Source organism: Hippoglossus hippoglossus, chromosome 20, assembly GCF_009819705.1.
Source record: "Hippoglossus hippoglossus isolate fHipHip1 chromosome 20, fHipHip1.pri, whole genome shotgun sequence".
NCBI lineage: Eukaryota > Metazoa > Chordata > Actinopteri > Pleuronectiformes > Pleuronectidae > Hippoglossus > Hippoglossus hippoglossus.
In genome coordinates, this window is record NC_047170.1 from 8,591,976 (window position 1) to 8,615,890 (window position 23,915).

The following is a 23,915-nucleotide window of genomic DNA, read 5'->3' on the forward strand; positions in this document are numbered from 1 at the left end:
TTACACGTTTTTTTGATGAAAATAAGATTTTTTTTCCATGACTGAAACAACAAAAAGCAACAAAAATCAGTCAGCTGCAAAAGCAGAAAACACAGAAGTCGTCAGGATGGATTGCCAGTGGATACCTTTGCTTTTTGCCCTTTCCGAGCCCGAGAGGGAGCCTTGCAATATTCGTGTTTCTCTCTCTCTCCATCAAGTTAATTTTGATTGTTGTGGACGTGCTCAAAACGTCAAAAGCAGTTCTCGGCTGCCAGAGCACGAGACAGGCAGAGCAGCGCCGCTCCCAAGCTCCCAGTCAACACAAGTTCTTTTTCACTGCCTCAAGAAAATACGTGTGTCCGGAGCCCTTCGGAAAGGGTCGTCTTTTCCTTTTTTGGGGAGCAAATTTATTGGACCGTGTAATTTTTCAGCGGTTTCTCATCAACAGTAAAAAAAACATAAGAACTCATCCGTCCAACAAGAGCCACCATAGATATTGTACATGTCCTTGTACAGTAGAGAAAGACTGAGAGAGACGTGACATTGTGCCAAACTTTGACACCTCCTGTGCACCCGTCCTGTGGGAATTTAAAGGGACATTCTGTCGAAGTTTACAGACAATGAACGGATGACTCCCTCTGCTGTTTGTAACTTTTATTTTCTTGTGTTGATCAGGTGAGAACATAAGTTATTGCTGGGGATCATGGGTAACATCTCCCTCCCATAGATGTACAGACCTGCCTCTCTGTGTTTGCTGAGCATGTGTGGGCGCGTGGACACGTGTGTGTGTGTGTGTGTGTGTGGGTGTGTGTGACCGTATGTGTGGCCCATGTGTGTACACGTAAACTTGAGCGAGCGTATCTATGCATGCATGTGTGTAGTAGTGTGCGTATGCCTCCGTTGCGTGTATGTGCGTTCCTGTACAAATCAGTGTCCGAACAAGGCATTCCTACCGACAGTTTGTCCAGTTTTACAACCATGAAAAACCAAGGTAAAAATCACTAGAATGAAGTGTTGATATAGAATGACAAATGTATAAATCTATGAATATAAATATAAATATATATATAATTTTTATGTGCAGATGTCATTGTCACTAAATGCAACAAATGTTAGCGGAGAAAAAAAAAAAGATTATGTGGTGTACAACAGGTTCACTTTGACCTAAACGTGGAAACTGCTGATTCCCCCCCCCCCCCCCCCCTTCAACAACCCCCCCCACCCCAAACCCCCCCACCCCACCCCTCAATCGAGACAAAAGACAAATCCCACCTGAGGACGCTCAGGCTCTGGTGCGAGTTGTGTGTTGTTGTGTGTCCATGCTTCTTAGATGACCGTGCTGAGAGAGGACCGTACTTGAACACAAGGATAAATAAAGACTCTTTGCAATCAAACACCCTTCTCCCCTGTTAATGAACTTCTAGGCTGCATCCACACTCACTTAAAGGATGGTTTCCTTCATTTGTGTCTTTCTTATCACACGGATGTTTGTTCAAGTGTTTGTTTTCCTGGTAGCTTTCATTTTAATTAGTCAGTCGTGTTATGAAAACGTAATAATTGACAGCTGAGAGTTATCGAACATGTGTATTCACAGTAGCAACCGCTGCTGCACTAACTCTGGGTCCAAATGTGCAACATGGCAGTGTTGGTAACTGGGATATTTTGGTTTCATCTCTGGAGCTCAATTTATTTTAATGATCAAATAATTACATTTTAACCAATTTTGGTAGATAATATTTTACTATAATACACTTGAGTAAAATTTGATTTCAGTCTCTGAATAAAATCAAAACGAAAAAGAAAAGTCATGGTTTGTTGGATCTCCCGCAAATATTTTTCTTGAAATGGTTTCTCGTCCTCCACTTTTTCCACAAGGTAAGATCTGTTTAATTATACATTTGTACATATTGTCGAGTCAACACATGTTGTGCACAGCAGATACGATCTATGCATCTATGTTATGTTATCATCTGCGTACGTTTGTCCATGATTATTGACCATGAAATTTGGTGGTAGGTTCCAATTGGAGGGATCCCGGTGGGTCAATCCCTTTGTAGGCCGCTTGAGAATCCTGTTTTCCATCCTTTTTGTTTTGTGCTTGGGCAACCCACAGAACCAGCCCACAGCTCTACTATACTGATGCAGCACATTCTGAATTATACAATGAATGTTTCAGAGCAGTATATACCTCTAGTGATATAGTGAGATGTCTATATATACACATCAGAGACACGTCCGCAAGCAAACAATCAATTATAAGTTCAAATTACTTTCACACTAGCAATTTACCACTGTTGTCTCCCCTGGCTGACAAGCAACACTGTTAACATCCTGATAGCATCATCTTTTCACACACACACACACACACACATTCACTGGGGACTCTACACCGACAGGCATGTGGGAACATGGTACATGATAATGCTCTGGATCACCCCCTATTCACACACAGCCCTTTCCCATATTATTAATGTACTTACATTGCGTAGCGGTGACAGGCATGTTTAAGCACGACAGGGGTCTTAATATTTCACTGTAATGTTGCCCCAGAGTGACAGCGGTGGGATGTGGTTAGAGGAGTGTTCATCATAATAGAGATGTGAAGAGCCAACGCCAGGCCTCCTTACACCCACCAGCCTCAATTGTCACATTAAGGACAGTGGACAGACATCAAAGATGTAAAGTCCCACTTTGTATTTTTCCCATGTATTCTTTTATTTTTTTACAGTGTTCCCATATGACTTTGATCCCATTCTTGCAGAAATCCATTGAACTGAACTTGAGGCAAATTAAATAAATGATGCTGAGCTGGATGAAGCAGTATTTGTTACAATCCATTGGAATTCACGTCTCCCCTCACCGCTCTCCCCTCTCTCTTTTTCCCTGCCCCATCTTTGCCGTCTAGGTTAGGCCTGTGAAATGCGGTTTTGAGTAATAACTCCATTGCGTTGATTATTAACCTTCACAATAGAGCCAGGCCGCCTGTGTCTGAGCACAGTTCCATAGTGGAAGGCTGGTCTGACTTAATGTGGCATGAAAATAGCTCTTCAATTTTCCTACTCACGGCCTTTCTAGAGACGGCCCTGTTCCACCCTGCAGGTGCCTCAGGTCTTCCCTGTTTCACTCCCTCTCTCCCAACTTTCTCTCCCTCTATACATATGTTGCAGTTCTTAGCACTGTTGAGAGGTTTTTCTACGTGTGCTCTGGCTTCCCCCCCACATGCACTTAAAGCAGTGATTTAGGTTAATTGAAAGCTCTAAATTGTCAGAGGTTGAGAATGGGTTTTTGTCTCTGAATGTTGACCCTGTGATACACAGTCAACCTGTCCAGGGCGTGCCCCACCTCTCGCCCAATGTCAAGGGGTAAAGATAATGGAATGGATGATGTATGGATGCACATGCATTGCAGCAAATAACGGAACTGGGTAGATGTTGAGCGGAGGGCGACAAAGTGAGATGTAAAGGGGAGAAGGAGACAGAAATACATTGGGGAGCAGGTGGAGGGCCCATGATTTACACTCATACGATTTGACTGTGAAATCAATTTGTGTTTAAAGAGACGTGAGGTGCCGTGAAGCCGCTGTGAGCCACAAATAGACCCCGAGAAATTAATGCTCTCGTCTAAAAGTGAAGGGGAAGGAAGGTTAGTGCCTCAAGGGGAAAGGAGGATGGACAAGGGAGAGGAAGATGGAGAGGCGGGCAAAGAGTTGTAAATAAGAAATGGGGAAGGACAAGAAGATTTTGGAAATGTAATTAAAGGCATAACAGCAGCTACTATGTGAACAGCAGCAGTAGAAGTAAAAGGCCTCTGAAACAATGTATTGGAAAAAAAGACAAATCTATTTTCTATTTGAGCAGTTTGTCAACTGTGGCTGCAACAGCTGGCATCTGAAATCGGGGCCCTGTTCAGGGACGAGGTTTGAGTCACAGGGGCTGCTCTGTGTGAAAGTGTTTTTTTAAAGTTCTGGAAACCTTAAAAAGTTTCTGTAATTTACATATACCCTGAGACACCGGCTGATAAATATGTGCAAGTCAAAGACATCCAGAGCTAAAGTCAGAGAAAAAAACTGACTGCAGCGCTGACACGATCTAATCTTTCAATGCTGTAGAGCGTAGATAAAGATGAACGATGCGTCTCCATTTCGTCCCTCTATCCAGAAATGAGGCCAAAATATCCCGGACACACACGCTGCCATCTTGCACATTTGGAGCCAATTCAGTAGTGATCAGGGGATTGAGCCACAGCAGTGGGGTACACACAATACACATTGTTTATAGCATCAAATAAGTAATTAAAGCCGTACTTACTGGAGACGTGTTTCCTAAAATGACAGAAACTCTTTTATTTAAACTGTACTTTTACTATTTTGTTTGGTTCATATCCCACCCATTAACATAGAGAGAGCTACGGTGGCCGAGAGAGCTCAACGCAAGAACTTCAAATGCAGAAACGCGCTGCAAAAAGTCACAACACATGTAAATAGCTGAGCCCTCTTGGCCACCGTAGAGAGACACAAGGGGGCGATTAAGACCCTTTAACTTCAATTTTGGGGTTCGCAGTCATGTCGTCCATCTTCCAGCCACAATAGAAACACTGATTAGCAGGTTCTTTGTTTATAAATTCATTACAAACAATCTCTTTTCCACTACATTTTACGTTGCATAATAACAACTAATATTGCTTGTAAAGTCAAAAAGAAATGGACATGTTGGGTTTGTAATTGACCAGAAAACAGTGTGTGCTGAGCTTCCTCTGTTCTTTACTCTGCACTAAGAGTATGGTTAGGATAATGTTACAGAAGATAAATGAATGAAGAGGACAGTAGAGACAGAGGAGGAGGCAGAACAACAGGCTTTTGCAGACAAAAGTCTCTAAAGCAGTGAAATCGAATCTCTGCTTATTTGAATCAAGTACATGAACCTCTCATTTTTCCTGCTGTCGGGAATTCTGCTGCATCTAAGGGATATGCAAGGAGGGGGGGTAGATAAATACAAAGAGGTGTTCCCACAGTGAGATGTTCACTACTGGTTGACATGGGTGTTATCAAGGGTCATTTACACCTGCGGGAAGCGCCAAGAATTATTCCACAGGGCACGGAGACGTGACAGTGTTGATAAGTACAGCTGAGGGTAGTCGCAGCAAATCAGGAGTGATGGAAAACCTTTATGAAAAGCCGAGCACAGGAATTCAGAATAAAGCTTTGTAGTTACAACAACAAAAACTGCACTTCACAGTAAGTTAAGAGGTTAGATGTTTAATATGAGGTTGTGTTGCCTGGTGACTATTCCATATTGGCTCTTTTGAAATTGTTGTCATGGCAAGTTTGGGTGAGTATGAATGTAATAACTGAACTGCAAATGGACAGATTTTCACCAAACTTGGTGGCAACATTATGTAGGACAGTATCTCTAGATGATTCACTTCTGGAGCTGATTGGTCAAAGGCGAAGCTCGAGGTCAACAATAATGGCCCAAAAAACACATTGTCCAAGATATATGCGCAGGTAATACTGCTAAAGAGACAACCTGAAGTTTATATTGATCACAAAAAGATACTGCATCATATGATATCATGTGATAAGTGACATCATGAAGAAGTCACAATGAGAATGACATCATGTCATAATCAGATTAACCAATCATGTAGTATAAATGACTGTCTGTAACAACAGAAATAGAAGTAACAGTTCATAAAAAGACTTATGTTTATTAACGCAGTAAAACGCAGAGGAGTTCTAAGAGCAGCATGCAGATCATTTTCATTGAGCTGAACTGGCCAAGATCAGAGCAGGGCAGGTGACGAGACTCAGGGAGAATCATGATGATGTCATTATGAAACTGCAGTATCACAATATATTTCTTATTTGTTTATCAGCAGAAGCTTGTTTTCTAATTCACAGGTAAGTTGAATTCGTATTTATCCTGATTTCCTGAATATCTATCCTCATCATACACCCACATACAGTAACCCTCATTTAAGCAGCAGGTTGATGAGTATTTTGGCACTCAAATGTGTGTGTGTCTGTGGAGCTATATGATGGTTAAGTCGAGTGTAGCCAGTTTTGAGTTTTCGAGGCACCTGGAAAACTGCCTTCGCTGTAAGTACCTAACTTTTCTTGGTGCTAGTGAGGAAAACAACTGTTTCCTGACTGAACTTGACCTGAGCCCTGTGGTGGAGGAGAAGAAGAGCAAAGAGAGTAAGGCCTGTATGGTAATCAGCACCGCTAATCAATCTTCTTGTTGCACTGCTTCTATTCTCTTTTCTGTATCCTCCCCCTCCACTCTATTTCAGTTTGACTGTGATTGACATGACACATGCAAAGACGTTGCATATGGATGTTATACACCCATACACGCACATGCACACGCACACACACACACACCCACACACACCATAAGGCTCCCTGTCAGGTATTGAATAGTCAATGCTGCAGAGCAGAGCAGACGCCTTGGTTACTCATGTGTGATAGTGCTGCTGCAGTGGCTCCCACAGAGCAACAACAGGGTGATATGAGAGAGAGAGAGAGAGAGAGAGAGAGAGAGAGTAAGTATGTATGTGTCAGACGTACGATTGAATAAGTGTGTGGGTGGGTGCGCGTGTGTGTGTTCACCTGTCAGTCTGAGCCAATTCACTCACCTGTGACGTCCTCATTCTGTCTCTCTGTAAGCCATCACTGGGAGTGCTCCTCTCAAAGGCCGCGGCACTGCACACGTGCACAGAGTGCTATCAGCCATGGGCAGGTGCTGAGATCACTGACTTCTGAAGAGGATTTCTCCTTCGGCAGTTTGAACATGTGCCATATATTTTCACACTAACTAATGAATGCTCCCCCTGTCTCTCTGTGTTATTACCTGTGTGTTATGTTAGTCAAAGAGGGAGAAAAGGGCGTAATGAACAGAATGAAGGGTGGAGGGAGAGAAAGAGAGATAGAGGAAAAAAGAGCTGAAAGTGGAGCTCTGTATTTGTCTTTCGCTTCCTAAGTTGTGAGTCTTCTCTCAGCGTCTCTTCATCCCTCAGTGTTTCTGGGACATCACAGAGTTTTGTCGGAGTGACAGAGATGATGAATCCTGCAGGACACAAACTCCCACACAACTGGGGACACGTCTGGGATGTAGGGAAGATGCATTCTTCCATCTAGTGGCCACGTACGTATGTGCACACACTGTGTGTGAGTGCACTGATAGGCCGATCCGGGTTGGGCTCAGTGATATAGTTGGAATCAATATCATAGGTTTCTTTTCCAAATTAAGTGAAATGACATTAATATACAGTAAAATGTTTTTATTAAAAATATTAACAACTAAATAAAAGTTTTATTCCGTAAATTATAGATTTTTATCACAGGAATATTTAATTGTATAATGGTCTTGAATGTTAAAGTGCAATGAATTACAAAAAATACAGATCTATTTCTGCATGTACGTATTTTTATCTGTATTTAAAAATGTCTCTGATGTAGAATAACTAAAAACGATATAACCTTTACTGTAATTTTCCGGTAAGTGTTGTTGCTGCCAGACTTTTTTTTTTACAATGTTAAACATTCGTTTTGGTAAAAGATAAAATTTATAAAGTTGCTTTGTCTCAATCATAAGTTTTCTAACATTTGAAGAGATATCCCTGATGATGTCATAGTGACATCATCAGCGTTACCTCAGCTTGGGACTGGAGAAAATATATTAACAGAATCTACAGAGTTACAAACTGAAGCCATGTGGTCTACCAAAAATACCTACAAATTGCATTATGGGAAATGCAGTCCCACACTCCTTTTTTTTAATACTCTCTTGCATGTAGACTAAATTGCTGGAGTAGATGTTTGATTGATTGTTGTTTTCATGTTCGCTAATTGATCCTGAAGCATTCCACAGTCCACACATATTTCCCCATGCAAAAAAACTACTCAATTCATCCCTTTCATCTTTGAAGTCCTGTCTCATGAGGCTGAGGACTGTGTATTAGCGTACAGTGCCAGTCAGGGCCCAAGCTGCTGTTGGCAGTTAGAATGACATCTTAATCAATGTGTCTTGATAAATATGACTTAACAAAGTCCAAACATTTTAATTAAACATCTTGATTCATCATTTTATCAGCAGGCTGGATCCTGACTCCCTGGTGAACTCCTGGCCTTTTGATTGGTTGTCAACACCCTCCTCCGGGGACAATAATGCCCTGGCAACAGATTCTTGTACCATTGCTCATCAACAGTGTGTGTGTCTGTGTGTGTCTGTGCATTTGGTTACAGTCGTGTGTCCAGGCCAATAGTCAACTCTATAATGGTGTCACTGCAGTGTTAAGTGACAGCTGGGTTCCTCACTTCAGACAATCAGGAGACAACCAGGAGAAATAATGTTATGGTATTTTTATTTATTACATTATAATTGTTCAATAACGTTACAGAAATATTGTGTTTATGGAACAATTAATGTCACTGCCACAGCCTCAACTTTTACTACACACACACTCTCTTACTTCACATTCACCAGTATCTAGATATACAGTACCACAAGGATTAATGAACAGCTGTTCCACCAACACAAACACACCAACCCTAGACAGATACCTATAGATGCCATATGTTTGAAGAACTCAGTATGCTATATCAGTCATCTGGGGAATGAACAGAAATGCTGGAAATTAAATATTATCCATAATATCATTTTTTTTTCTCCCTTCTGTCCTCTCGGTTACTTAACACACCTCCAGGCCTCCTCTGCATATCTCAGATTCGCCCAAGGACACTGTCATGTCTACCAATTAATGAGCCACTGTGGAAAGTAGGTGGTCACTGAGGTCACATAGTCACACAACTAGTTTCTCTTTCTCTCTGTTTGAATTTTGCATTTTCGTGTTCTTCCTGTTTCTGCTGCTGTTAAAGCACAGCAGCTGGCTCCCACACAGCAGGTGAGGGGTGGAAACAGGCTTCTTCATTAGAAGAGGTCTCCGCTTGATAAATGCTTCAGGTTCAGAGGCTGTGTAGCTGGACAGCCACTTAAATATGTTGTGCCACGTCTGCAGAGTGTGATCTCAGTGATATTTAAATGGTTTATGGAATGGATGACACCTTACATAATAATTTAGTTTGACATTTTAGCATAAGCTCAGTTAGAGCTTTAAATTGTTCTTTTTCTGTCATTAAACACTTAAGGTGATGCATTGATACTTAACTCATCCGTCGCTGCAGATCCTTTGGGGACACAGTCACATTTCTTGCATTCATGATTTAGTGTAAAGTAATTTCAACGGTATTGGAACCACTGGGAGAATTCAAATGGAAAGAAAATTAGACAAGAATAGCATTAAAAAATAATGTCATAAATATTGGCAATTCACTCAATAATAATTGAATGTCAGATTTATTTCTAAGAAACTGTGCATGCTGCTGTATCTTTATGTTCCCCTTTATGATTCGTGTGTGTGTGTGTGCGTGCGTGCGTGCGTGTGCGTGCGTGCACGCGCGCGTGCGCGTGTGTGTGTGCGTGTGTGTGTGTGTGTGCAAATACAATGCGCGCGATTGTATTTGCCTTTTGCTTTGCTGTCAAAGCACTTTGTAAACTCTGTTTCTAAAGGTGCTATATAAAGTTTATAATGTGTGTATATATACACATACACACACTTTAATATAATAATAACAATGATTATTATTATATTATATACATGTAGCACTTCTTAAAACAAAGTTACTTACTAAAAGTGCTTCTTAAATAAAAGACACCACTAAAAATACATTAAAGTAACATTAAAAACAAATAAAAACCATCATAAAAGAATAAAAACCCTAATATTCTAGCAAAACCTCCCAATACAAAAATAAATCTCTAATTTGGTAAAAACAGGGAATGCAATAGAACAAAAGTACATTTAAAGATTCAAAGGAAGTGGACTCAGTCTGCTGTATTTTCTCAGAGCTCTTGTTTCAAAAGCTTTGTCCAAATACACATTATGTATATATTTATATAACAGATATAAACGCCTTGAAATATTTAAATCATAGCAACTCCCTTCTTCTGACATCACCTTGGACATCACGCATGAGACCCACGTCAGCGCGCTCCTTGCGTCCCCTCGGCGCCCTGACGGATGGCGCATCACGTCATCACGCATCGTTTCCAAACAATGCTGAAGGAAAAGCCACGTTGACGGTCCGGACTGAAGTGAGCTCCTGAATAACGCTGCAAGGTTCGAGTCGCGTCCCGACGCCCCGGCTCCCTCACCTCGCCTCAGAGACCCGCTCGCAGCCGACATGTCATCACCGCCGAAGGAGAAGGTGGAGACCAAAGGAGGACACCCCCCTGCAGGTACAGATCCACGGGCTGCCTGTGCTGCTGCTCACAGCTGCACTCTAACACGAAGGCCTTTGCTTTCTGCAGGACCTCACAGCTAAAAATCACAAATCACATGACGATGACTAACACAGAGGCTGAAGCAGCTGCTGACAACGTGGCTCCGCTTGTGCTCACGCGGACACTGGGATCTGCTTCATTCGTACATTTCGTGCATTTCCTCACTTCCTGATCCAAAGGGAGATCTCTGCAGCACCAGTGAAAAACAGGGTGTTCCTGTGCTCTTATATAAGGGTTTTATATGCGTAATAGTCTCTGCATGGTGGATGACGTGGAGGTCATGGAGGGAAAAAAACAAGAGCCCTAAGGTGTACGTGGACATGAGCCGTGTGGCAGGGCACTGGGTCACAGCGGCTGCAGGCCTGATACTGAGATAACGAGTGGGACCTCGCTCCCAACCTGTGATTACTGAGGAGGCCCAAAGAAGCAGTTTAACCAGGCCTGCAGGTGTGGTGCTGTCTGTGTGTGGCCACTGACATTATTACTACTATTAACTGTGGAGACGTCAGAAGTCCTGCAGCGGCTCAGAGTTCTGTCTCTTGCTCAAGGGCACAAGTCTTTCAGTTGAGGGACTCGCTTCAAACTAGCTATGCCTCCCTGCTGTACTATTTACCTATCAATCAAATTGTATCTGGATAATACATAATAAATAAATCACTAATTTGCCTCATAGTATGTTATCCTCTTTCTTTAACCCTCAACAAGAGAGCAAACATCAGGTAGAGCCTCAAGTGAGGGATCCCTCTCCCTTGATGGAGGCGTCGCGTGTAACAGCACATCAACAAAATACCAGTATTTACATCGTCCTTGTGAAAAGACGGAGTCTATCATGCATGGAGAGATGTATTAAATGAATCTGTTATAATAATGATAATCCAGGATCAGCTGCCACCACGATCCACAAAGTTATGATTCTATTTTTATTAAGAATAAATCGTAAGCTTATGTTACTCATCAAGTTCTAATGTTCCCTTGACAAGGAAAGGGTACAAAATGCTGTTTTCTATTTTAGTCTCCAAACTCAACATGGTTTAAGTAGAAACCTATGGAATCAAAATGTTATATGTCTTGTATTTTTATTAAAGGAGATTTGGACAAACAAAATTTGAAACTTATTTTGGGGGGGGGGACTCAGTGACTTCGGTCATATCTTCCTTGATGTAGGTCACAGAGAAATGGCGTGCTGATTTGGTCATATGAGAAACCCCTCACAATGCTGTTATGTTTGATATTGGGGAGAGCATATAATGTTCAGAGAACCATTTCTCTGTGACCTACATTAAGGGAGATATGACCAGTCAAAGTCCCAGAGTCCCTCCGGAAAGTTTCTCAGCACATGTCTCCATTGATTAGGATCAGTGACACATGACATGTTGCTTCCATAGGTTTCTCATGTGACCAAATCAACACGTCAAATGTCATTAAGATCCAAGTGTCTGTTTAATATCAATATCTTTGTATTTCCTAATTCTTCTACATTTATAATGAATTACACTTATGAGCTCTTGAGGTAATGTCCTTCCTTGACTGTATTTTTTCCCCCTCCTTTGTTGGTGTGTTGCAGTGAAGGCAGGAGGGATGAGGATAGTGCAGAAGCACCAGACAGCTGCCGTCCCAGAACCACTGCCCAAAGAAGAAGATGACGAGGAGTACGTCAGCAGCAGGTAACAGACCCACACAGTCCTGCAGAATGACAACGTGACACGACCAAAAACAAAACCAACCACAAAGAGATAAAACGACTCTAAGAGATGTCAAACGTTTAGAAAAGAGACTTTAAATGGCCACAAAGATTTGGAACAACTGCAAAGAGAGATAAGTGACCACAGATAGATGTAAACCAATTTGGCTTACCACAAAGACTTAAAACGATGGCAAAGAGACAGAAACAGCTGCAGACATATGCAATATGTTTCCAAAAGGACCACAAATAGACTCAGGGACTACAAAGAGAAAGATACTAGATACGCACAATGACTGTGAAGAGACAAGAAACAACTGCAGAAAGATGCTTAATGACCACAAATCACTGCCATGTCACCTTCAAGTTTGAGTGTCTCGATCTCAGGAGAGGTGAGGAGCACATTGTGTCCCAATCCGTCTGTGCACAAGTAAAACTGGGAGACCATTGACTTTACGACTCCATGGGTTGTTAGTAAGATATAACTCCCACACATACTGTATAATAAACAACACACCACGGCTGCTCTCACGTTTTAGTAGGGCTGCACTGTGTGACATCCTGCTGCAGACCCCTTGTGTGCTGTTGCCACAGCATAGACGACTAATTGAGTAAACAACATAATTGGTGCATAATTACAGCATTAGCATCTACAACCCATTTAGCAGTTGCTATTGTTTCCTACAAGCAGCCTCGGTTTGCAGTTTTTGTTCCGTTTCCATATTAGCATGTTAGCTCGAATCCATTGTTTGTACTGTGGTAGAACCATTGTGCGATTTGGGTGGCACACGTTCATGCTTATTTTCAGTGCGTGTGGGTGTGTGTGTGTTTTTCCTCTCGGAAACAGATAAGAAGAAGAAAACACAAGTCTTTTTGTTTTTTTAAGATGAAAAATTTATATTTTATATAACAAATAATATCGGAAGTCAGAAATGGAAAAAAGGTCACTCTTTTATATTCTGAGACAAGTGTCTGTCCAGTAGAAACTTCTGGACATTGTAATGACTTTTAATTTTCTATTTAATTAAATTCAATGTCTTTATCATCATTGCACAGTGAATAAAGAAATTACGTTTCCCAGTGATACAGATGGCAACATAACTCAGACAGGTTTTAGTCTAATAAATCAATATGAAAACAAACAATTAACAGTATAAAAACTTGCACAACAAACAACACATAGTAAACTACTTCAAGAAGAGCAAAGCGGCTGCATCTGTTCATGCCATTTAATTTTTTTATTTAATTATTAAGTTCTTTTAAATTTTTAGATTCATATTTATGGAGTTTATGGTTTGAGGCTTTATGACAATCCAAGCTCGCAGTCTAAAGCACATGGAGCATTTAGGACGTGTGCAAATCCAATTTTGCTACTTTAACCGTGGAAACGTCTTTTGACTCTAAGAAAAGAAAAACACCCTCTATGTTAATTCACACTTTTGTCATTTTAAATGAAAATCAAATAACCAATGTGTTTTTTTTATAAAATAGTGATTACGCCCACATACGTCTACTCAATATTCATGAAGGCCCGTCGGCTGTGTGCGTATTGGTACAGGTGGCATGTTCACACCACATATCAGTTGGTGTGTGTATTAATGAGAGGATAAATGGGAACTGACAAGCAGTGCAGTGCAGCGAGCAGGGTTCAAGAACATTGCCAACTGTCAAGAATCTTGCTTCATGCGTGCAACCTCACACACGGATTAGATTATTTATTGTATGTTATGCTCCCCTTCTCTTTGCCCCGAGATGATTGACACAAATATAAATAGCACCAAAGACCAGTTGAAAGTTTGAGGAGGAACTTGTCTTGTTTTGTCCCAGCAACAGTGCAAAACCCAAATATATTCAGTTTACAGTGAAATAAAGCAAAGCAAGGCAGCAAATACTCCGATTTAAGAAGCTGGAAAAGACAAAGTCAGTCATTAAAGTTAAATTAAATATAAACTTTATTATTTGTGAGTAGGAAGACATTCCAAAGGGCAGAAACTTCATGAATCAGATTTCAAAGAAATGGCTCCCTACTGTTTTTATGATTGTATTATCTCCTTTATTCCTTGCTTTGCTTCTCACTTAAAGATGCAACGATAGAGCAGCCAGCGGAATGCCTGACGTAAAAATTCAATATAGAATTTTGTGGGTGGAAAACTGGCTACAGAGCCGTACAGTGTTTAATAGCAGCCTGAATATTTATACTGCAAAATATTTCCTCTTTATACGTTGCAGTCAGAGAAGAGGAATCATGACTGGGGCTGTGAAAATAAATTATATAAATAGTGCGTTTTAATCACGGAGGAATCCCATTTTAAATCGGCCTTCAACTTGATTAACTCCCTTTGGCCCGGCCAGTTTACCTTTTTCCCGTGAAATGCTCATCTTGAACTAAAAGTGATGTGTTGGCCCATCCAAAATAATATGCAGAGCACCTGCACCGCATCAATAAATACAGTCGGTGAAACTCTCTCTCTCTCTCACACACACACACACACACACACACACACACACACACACACACACACACACACACACACACACACACACACACACACACTCTGTCCCTCTCTGTGTCACGGTGATGGACGTCTAGCAGGTGGCTGCTGGGTAAATTTCACATTAGTAGCAGCCAGTGAAGCGTTGTAGTCAGGGGAAAACCTGCCGCACCCAATCTAGCTGAGATGGACAGATGGGGCAAAGAGGGAGAGATAGGTGGCTGGATATGGCAAGGAGGAGAGGGAAGGTTTATTTCGGTATGGCGGCCGAGGGATGCCGTGGAGATTGAGATGCAAAGAGGCATTACTTAGTAAGAGAGGGGGTAATAGAAGAAGGGAAAGGTTGGCTCAGGGGGGGGGGGCTTGAGATAAGGGCAAGAAGCATATATGGAAGCAAGGTGGTGCCCCAGCAGAGGCTTCCTACTCACCAAAGCCCCTTTTCCATTGGTCAAAAAAACCTACTGACACACACTAACAATGGGAAAGGATTCAATCAGCATTCCCAACCGGGTCACATGACAGGTGTTAATGGGCTCCAGTTCCGATTGGCAGGGATGGAAACGTGACACCCCGGTGAACATGCTAATGTGCATTCATGACATCGATAATTACACATCAGGGGAAAAAACAAGAATACAATTGACTTTTTTAGTGTTTTTTACCTGCATTTGTGATACATAGTGATGTTGCAGTGAGGTTTGAGAATCAGGAGAAGGAAGAGATGGTAAAAGAGCTAAATAGATGGAATGTGGTCGTTTCATCACTTCAGTATGTGATGAGACTATCCGTGAAATGTGTAAAGACAACATGCAACATCATCATGGGCCACATGTCTGTTTGTGCTGTCACCTCTCCGACATATTTGGTCGGGAGGTGAATGTGTTCCCGTCGCTCAGAAAAAGACGGGCTGGTGCTGCGTGTGTACGGTTTTCACATTTAGCAACTAGTCGAATGTGCAGGAAGCAGACAGCTCATGGTTAAAAAAGAAAGTTGAGAGGAGACAGGCAACAGGCGTATGTTTCTATGGCAACCACCACCTCGCCCACGACAGCAAGATTCCTGCTCTGCTGAAGCGGACGGAGAGAGATGGGTGGGGCAGTGTTGGCGGTGAAGCTAAATATAGACACAGAGAAACCTGAAAAAAAGCATTCATGTACATTTCACTCTTTTTGAGTTATTTGTTCAGATTTGCATCTTGTACTGTATCTCCCTCGCTCTTTTTTTTTTCTTCCTCGTTCGCCTCCTTTCCTCCAACTCGTCTCCTCCTTTGTCACAAAGCAAACTCCTCACCAGGCTTCCCCACAGCTCTCTACTGCCCCCTGCAGGCCCCCCTCTGTCTCCTGATGTAGCCACACAACCACAGCAGAGATCTGTCACTTTTGCTTTGTCTCGTGTGCCCTTTTCGAAGTACGGCTTTCTTTTCCAGCAAAGAGGTAGAGAGGTGTTGCTTGCATATTTCCTATAGCAAATGCTTTTGTGTTGGTCTAGATTCAGGTATGGCAGCGCATCGTGCCATTTTCTTAATCTGTGATTAAAATGTCTTCAAACGGATTGTCTGCTGTCTGTTTGATAACCATCACTAAAATATGTCATGTGTCTTCACAGTATCTATATATTTAACACCCAGCCAAGTGTAACAGTCTGTCTGACTTAAAATAAAGCGTTTCATACTTTTGACGGAGTCTCCCTGACAGGCTGACACATCACTCATGTTTTGTCTCTCGAGACACATCTGACTGCTCCATCTCTCAGGCCTTAAAAATCCCTCCAACAAAAGGCAAAGTTTGACACTAACAGGATTCAAATGCAGTAGTTTTACACCTCCCCTTTCTTTGCAGTCAGTAAGTCAGGATTTATCCTCAGATTGATCGTAGTGACAGACGCAGATCTCAACAGAGACATGTGACAGCCCAGCATACAACCCATGTGAATGTCATACCTCACTTTAGATACGTTTACTGTACGTATGTACTAAACAATGTAGAATGTTGTTGTCATTCGTAGAAAGACAGCTGACTGGGCTGTTTTCATCGTTGTAGGAGCTGAATGTTTACAAGCTAGTTTACAGCTCGAAGAGGTCGTTGGATTAAATGAGGAAATCTGGGATCTCGTAATGCCAGCATGCCATTTTTCTCTTAACCACCATGGGTGTAATAAAAGCAGGAACTCCTATGCAGCATATCCTCCACCAGATGACAGTTTTTCTACATAAACAACCGTGATGAATCTCTCATTTCTCTGTTTTCTTCATCTATTCTTTCTCCAGTTCTGTAGCTCATATATTCTTAAATTATTTAAGATTCCACTTTGAAGCCAAATGTTAGCTAGATGCTAACACTTCAGAATTAAAATGAATGAGAAATACACTTGCTAATTCAGTATATGCTCTGGTTTAGTTAATTGAATTGCTAACAGGATGAAACCATAGTGATACACACAGCACTTCTTAACAAATGAAGGGTGTGAAAATTCAACAGGTCTCTTCTTTGACGTGCTCTCAGAGGATCCCAAAATGAGAGCATGTTTTGAATTTACAACTTTTTCAAAATCGCATTTACTCCCAATGGTTTAAAAATGAATATACTTATAAAAATAAAGAGCCTTATAATGAATCTCAAGGCCAAGGGCTCCCATTGGCTTCAGGGCGAGGGGCCCATTCCCACTTTGCCAATGTACTGATCCACCATTGGATTGGGTTGATGACATGATTCTGATTGGGACCTGTCAGAATCGATTTCACGCCTGTGATTTGATAGTAAGTAGATCGTCTGGCATGAAGATACTAAAGGTAACCGCTTGTTATGTGTCCATGTGTTACTGTCTCTACCTCTTCGTCCAACCTAAAGGCCATATACCAAACCATATGTTAAAGTGTGTGTTTGCAGGCAGCAATAAGGTCTGTCAAAAGTGATATCATGCACTCGACTTGATAAGATGTGCTGTGTATATTTCTCTAAAACCCAAACCCCACATTTTACAAGTGGTTACTGAGGAATTCAACATATCCAAGCATTAATCTAACAGCAGGGTAAATACTCTGAGATAAGCAGCAGAAGGCAACTCAGTGCCAAGAGGTTGATTGCAGAGATCCTCAACCATTTCTAAGTGATTCGCAGATGTTGTGGAATCCGAAGTTGTGTGGATTCTGACGGCTGAGGTTGCACTTTGTCGTCCGTGTCCGACACTTTTAATCTTTTCAACATATTTAGGTTGTTAATGGGGTAAGCTCGGAGCTGGACACGCTTGCTGTTATAACTAATGTATTTGACTGGAGTTTTGAAGGTGGCTACCACAACCATACTCTTTTGCCCGGGGGGGGGTGACGATGTCATAAATTTGGACGCCGCTCGTTTGTCATGTCAAGGTCGATACTTACCTCGGGTTCCACATTTCTCCTTCTTGAATTTTCTCTCCCTCCATCCCTTCCTCCTATGTCTGAGTGAGCGCTCGCCTCCCTCTCCCCCCCCCCTATCGTTTCCCCCTATCCTCCTTCTTTTTGCTCCCATGTCCCTGTGCCCTCTCATCTCTCCTTGCCACTTTCCCCCCTCCTCTGTCCGCCCTCACCTGCCTTTAGCCTTGATCTCCCTTCCTCTACCTTTCCCTTCTCTTTCCCAAATCCTTTCTTTGTCATCACCTCCCTCCTTTCCCCCTCTCCCCTCCTGTCAAGCTTTCATCCAGAGGCAGTGAGCCCCGGTGTTTGGCCAGGATGATTTGGAGCTATTTAAGCTACTGGCAGGTCCATCCGAGTGTGTGAGTGAGAAACACTGTGGGTGTTATTTGTGAGGACAGGTGAGGATGTTCGTGCGTTGGTGTTGTGCGACTTCTTGGGGGGGCTTGACGTAGCCAGATGGGTAACCTTTCATAAACACACAATCACCAGAGAGAAAAGCCCAAGATACACACTGCTCAATGTCCACCATGTTGTTATACCGATATGTAATTTTCATTCTTTCTCTTTATCTCTCTTTCTTCCATAGTCCACCAAAGGCTCCTGTTATCGTGTCTGGAGTGGTTACAAAGGTAAGACACACACACACACACCGCCAGTAGTGTTGAAGTAAGCACTATGAGCTGGTTTATATCTGGGGCATGAGCTCTACAGGGAGAGGTAGAGGCTCAGTGCTATGATAAAACGAAAGATCAGTAAAAAAAAAAAAAGGAAGAGAAGGGACTTTTTTTTCTCTCCACTGACGCCAAGTGCTTGATCACTGTGTGGGAACTGTTTGGTTTCACTCTATAATATTCTCATAATAATAATGGCTTTTTTATTATATGTAGTAATAGCTGTTGTAGTCTGTATTGTGTGAAGTCTCTTAAGACCTACTACCATACAAAATAACCACCACCACATTTTGCAACTTCAAAAATGGTTTTAACCGACACACCGTCAACAAAATATAGATGTTACAGTGGTACAGCCACACTTTGAAAAGTGGGTTACAGTCTGTGGATAGCTTCAGCCATTTTGCACAGTCGCATATTGACGGCTTGTCGTCCTTATCGGAGCAGAAAGCTGTAAATCAATACATGCTTGGGGTAAGACGTGTTTTAAGATTATGTTGGGGTTAAAACGCAGCACTCTGGAGGAGTGATATAAGGGGCAGGTGCATGTTGGGGCCTTGAATGTTGATAAACACTTCGAAAGTCCCTCATTAAAACCATAATTGATTGGTTAGAATCCCACCATAGAATGAATAAATGAATACGATAAGGTTTTAAAGACCACAGACACAAGTGGGTCTAATGACAATTTGATAAATAATAATAAAAGCAATAATAAATAATAATATTCATAATAAGAGAGATATATTGATATCAGACCAATTTAGTTTTACAGATTTTTGTGCATGTGGGGTAATTAATTTGATAAATTATCCTTAAATTACCAACATTTGATGGATAAAATATATTTCGAACAGAGTTCATTTAGAATTGATTACAGTTAAAATAATACAATGTTTGAAGATGTAGGGTTGGGCAAGCAGGAGTCATGGTTAAAGTAGAGCAAGGAAATCAAGGTAACGGCAATGTAGTGTCTTTCCTCTGAAGTCATGGATACGTGCGTGTGTGGTTAAAAAAAGTGTCCTTGACTGGCTGAATGGCTCTGTATCCTGCCCTGTGTGTGTGTGTGTGTGTGTGTCTGTGTGTGTGTGTGTGTGTCTGTGTGTGCGTGTCTGTGTGTGCTTGCAGAAGATAGCGTTGATATCAGCAAGGTGGCAGGCATCCCATTTATCCCCCTGATCCTCCTCTAGCCTTCCCATTTGCCCCCCTATCACTGCCATCAAACCCAGAGGCAAGCACTGCACAAAGCCTCAGAAAAGCCTCATAGGAGCTAAGTGAAACACTGTGTGTGTGTGCGTGTGCGTGCGTGCGTGCGCGTGTGTCTGCGTGCGCGTGTGTGTGTGTGTGTCTGCGTGCGCGGAGTGTGTGGTCCCCTGGGACTTCACAAAAATAAAACATTTCCTGGCTATGTGTTTTCTGTTTTTCTCTTGAATGGTACAGCGAGACACTAGAACTCTATCGTCTAATAAACGTTATGTGATGAGTCTGGTTTAAGTTTAGACCTAGATGCGGGTAATGCTGCTGGGACCTAAAAGGAGTATTCTTATTCTTTTATTTTTTCCCATTTCATAATTTTAATGGACTTTAAGAAAATAGATTGTATAAAAAAACAGCAAATATGCTTTTACTTCTCCAGATAGATTGAAAAAGTGAAAATGATGTAGGACACCAGGAATCGTAGTGTGCCGCAGTAATAGAATTAATTTGTTGCATTCCCTCCTGTACGTCTGCATCACTGGGATGGAGATAAAGAGGAGGTTGAAGCTTCAGAAGAGAGGAGAGGGCCTAATGGAGGTCAGATCCTTCCACGTCCCCATACAGTTAGCTGTGGAATTGGCTTTAAATCAAAGGAACACACATGTGCACACTGTGAATGTTTTGTGCCCACCTACACATAATGTGCAGACATGCAGGGAAAAAAAACGAGCGCACAACCGCCCATACAGAACACAACCGTGCAGAGGGAGGATTAGGGTCAAGCGAGGATAGGGTGGGCGAGTAAAGTTCAGTGAAAGGCTTAGAGACGCAGTCGATGTGTGTCTGTAAGTGTAGAGCATCGATTTATATTGGCTATATAACTTTATCCAAGTGGAAAGCTGAAGAATATGGAGGTATATGGTTATATTAATGCTGGAGTAGTGACCTTCACATATGGCAACATCTGGACAGATGATCAGCAAAAAACACCAATTTAACTAAGTACTGTAGTCCAGTATGATATATTATGGAAATAATAATGATCTTAATTATGTGTGCAGCAAAGAAATGTGTTTATATGCGAGCATGCAGTGCCACAGCTGTAAACTTCATTTATCCACATAAACTAATGTTTCTTAAAGGAGCAGATATAAGAAAGGGAAAATCCCAAAGAAAGCTGGCATGTAGTGATTAAAAAAAAGAAGTAAGGATAACTAGGAAACAAGAGGAACTGAGTCATAATCGTTGAAAGTCTCTGAATTAAAAATGTAATGAATGAGCAAATTCCTGCTTTGAACCGTTTTCGAAGCAGAGCTGTTTATCGGCCTTTTTCTCTGAATGAGAGGTTGAGTTTGCAGAGCAGATGAGCAAGGCATTTCCTCATTGTTAATATGATTATCAGAGGCATCATATTTATATTATATTACTTCATATTCATTTCACACGTAAGTTTTCACAAACCAACATTGGGAAAGTTCTGAAAACGAATATATATATAAACAGTGTGCATTGGTGTTTTCTTCCGTTAATTGAATTCCTGATGTTTTGTCTATGTTTGATGGTCTTAGTGTAACAACCACAGCACTACTCTACTGTTTACTAGTAAACTGGATGAATGATAATGGAGCCGTATCTTGCTGCAGTGGCAGATTCTTAGCAGACGAGTTGCAGCGAAGCTCGTGGGTGGTGTCAAGAGAAAGATCAGATTCAATCAGCCGACAAATGTATGATCAACAGGAGTGAGGCGAATGTTGTCCCTCAAGGTTTGAGCGCCGAGTCACACCACAATGAAAAGAATCTAAAATATGAAGCTCTTCATGTGCAGTTAGTTTAGCCGTTGTTTCTTTACGCTTCATGTGATGGGAAACTGCTTCAAAACTGCAAAACTGATTTGGTCTCGTGTGATGTTTCAGCGTTTTAATATTGGTCATCAAGAATAAAGAAGCCCATCTGAACTGAGCAATTGTTCTAGTCCCTCATTTTGGGAGCAGTTTCATCTTGTTTAGTGAACACAATATGTTTGAGCTAATAATAAGGCTAGGGCCTGTAAGGATTAGCTTCTAAGCCTTTTATACCGTGGCCCTGAGAGCTCAAATACACACAACACATTCACATGGAGTGCTTTGAGCTCTCAGGGCCCACTGTACTTTTCTGTTGAAATTCAAAGCTTTAAACGCAGGTGATTCTCCTCTAATGTCCTGATGACTGACTTTATTCTGTGCAGGGTGACAAGGACTTCACCCCAGTTGCTGCCCAGGTGGCCCACCAGAAGCCCCAGCCTGGTGTCCCCAAGCTGCCCTCTGTCCAGCAATTCAACCAGCACATCCACCAGCCCCGCAAGTGAGCCAGGCACCAGGCTACAATGGCTCCGCTAACTCCACCAGCCGGCCTTCCCAAGGGAACACACAGGATGAAGAGGTTTCCCCACTTGGAACAGATCTCCCCCTAAATAATTGAAGTATAATGTTTTGTGAGCCTTTTGTCAGCAACAGGCACCTGATGCTAATATAGCCATTTTAGAAGTCCCACTCTTTACACCCTTGCTGCAGTGGTGCAACTAAGTTCTGCAATTCTGGATCCACTCCTTAAGAGAGGTTGTTATAACAGTTGTACAGTCTTAATATGGTGTAAATGGGCCAAGGTTCTTCTAAAATGGCTATTTTACTTGGATTCAATTGCTGAGAAATTGGTCTTAGATCTGAGTCTCTGGGGGTAACTCTCACTCCACCGATGTGCTGACAAATACCACGTCACTGCAACCAGCCAATAACAACAAATCTGTCAATCAGGCCAACTAACCAACCAATCGCCTCCCAGTGATGAGCCCAGGCTCCAGCCTTCTACCTACGAGCTTCACAGACCAAAAGAACCAATCGGCGAATCCAAGAGGTGGACAGAGGTCTTGCACGATCGCCACAAACCAAAACCACAGAGAGCATCTATCTAAATTACAAGAATCAGTTCGATGCGAGTGTATCACTGAGACCGTTGCCAAAGTGCATGTGCACAGCCTGGACCAGAGGAAGTAGAAGTAGAGCGTTGCATGAGAGCACTAACCCGTCATTAGCCCAAATGCTGAGGTTACCAGCGACTGACAAGCATTCCTTACGATGCCTTCCCCCATAATCCCAACAGAAATATCCATCAAAATATAGATGTGACTCATCAGCAATCAGAGTTTTGAAATATATCCACACTAGAGAAGAAACTGATTTAATAAATGTCCAGTAAGAATAAATGAGACAACCCATCTTTCTGTAATGATGGCCGTCATTACCCAAGTAGTTACCTGATGCATGTCCTTAATGTTGTGACTCAATATGGCTACTTACAATTATAGCAGAAGTAAACAATGCTACTTCCCTCTTGCTACAGTGTCCCCCCTGTTATTACCTTTAACACAGGAGAGCCTCTCTCTCCTCTGATCCGCTCTCCTAGCAATGTCAACTAATATTAATGCAAACCTGCTTCGTCGCCAAAAAATGTCCTCGCTGTGCAGCACACGCAAACGCGCACCTACCTTTTTCCTTAAGCACCCATCCCCTTACACTCAAGTGTCATTTGTTGCAACAACAAAAATGTTCAGGTTTCCAAGACGGAAAGAAAGAAAAGAAATTTACCTTACCAAGAATGAATGATCTCGTATGTTAATTTAATTCAGTTTAAAAGAGTTTTATTTTAGTTTTTTTTTTCTGTTCTTTTTTTTTATCATGAGTAAATTGTTCAAATTGTACAAATCTTTAGTCGACGAGTGGACTTGGGTAGTAGGTGTGGTTGTCATAGTAAATAAAGATATTGACTATCTTGAAAAATGTCTTTATAAGCTTGTCTTTGGGTGAAAGGGGCGATGACTGAACAGAAATCTTGTTTTGTCACATTAATAAAATTATTCTTAGCTCACTACTAGATAAGGGAATTACAAAGTTGTGACATTTTATACATTTTAAAGAAAGAGTTTTTATAGCGTTCAAACTCATCCTCTTGAGAATTTGAGCATCCTGTGGTGAATTAGCACCCTGCTCCAAGGGATGAGGGCTCAGCTGGTGTTTTCAAATGAAACAGAAGCATCTCTCCAAGAGCTGTGTTTCCCTTCAGCGCGCACACACACACACACACACACACACACACACACACACTGTGCACCAGGTGTTAGTGCATGTA

The 23,915-nt window shown here is 41.8% G+C and overlaps 1 protein-coding gene across 1 annotated transcript; it reads left to right on the forward strand.

The window, feature by feature from the left end:
• The first annotated feature begins 10,024 nt into the window (after positions 1-10,024).
• On the forward strand, positions 10,025-23,567 carry dap (death-associated protein). Its single transcript, XM_034571628.1, has 4 exons — positions 10,025-10,277; positions 11,887-11,986; positions 18,473-18,515; positions 21,979-23,567. Exons 1-4 carry the CDS (start codon positions 10,223-10,225, stop codon positions 22,096-22,098), a joined length of 318 nt encoding a protein of 105 aa, XP_034427519.1. The 5' UTR covers positions 10,025-10,222; the 3' UTR covers positions 22,099-23,567.
• The last annotated feature ends 348 nt before the right edge of the window (positions 23,568-23,915 follow it).

What these genes read in the sequence shown, in the direction of transcription:
- dap (XM_034571628.1), top strand. Translation starts at nt 10,223, where the DNA reads ATGTCATCACCGCCGAAGGAGAAGGTGGAGACCAAAGGAGGACACCCC. An exon ending in AGGAGGACACCCCCCTGCAG is followed by an intron (nt 10,278 to 11,886) that starts GTACAGATCCAC and finishes GGTGTGTTGCAG; the next exon opens with TGAAGGCAGGAGGGATGAGG. An exon ending in GAGGAGTACGTCAGCAGCAG is followed by an intron (nt 11,987 to 18,472) that starts GTAACAGACCCA and finishes TTTCTTCCATAG; the next exon opens with TCCACCAAAGGCTCCTGTTA.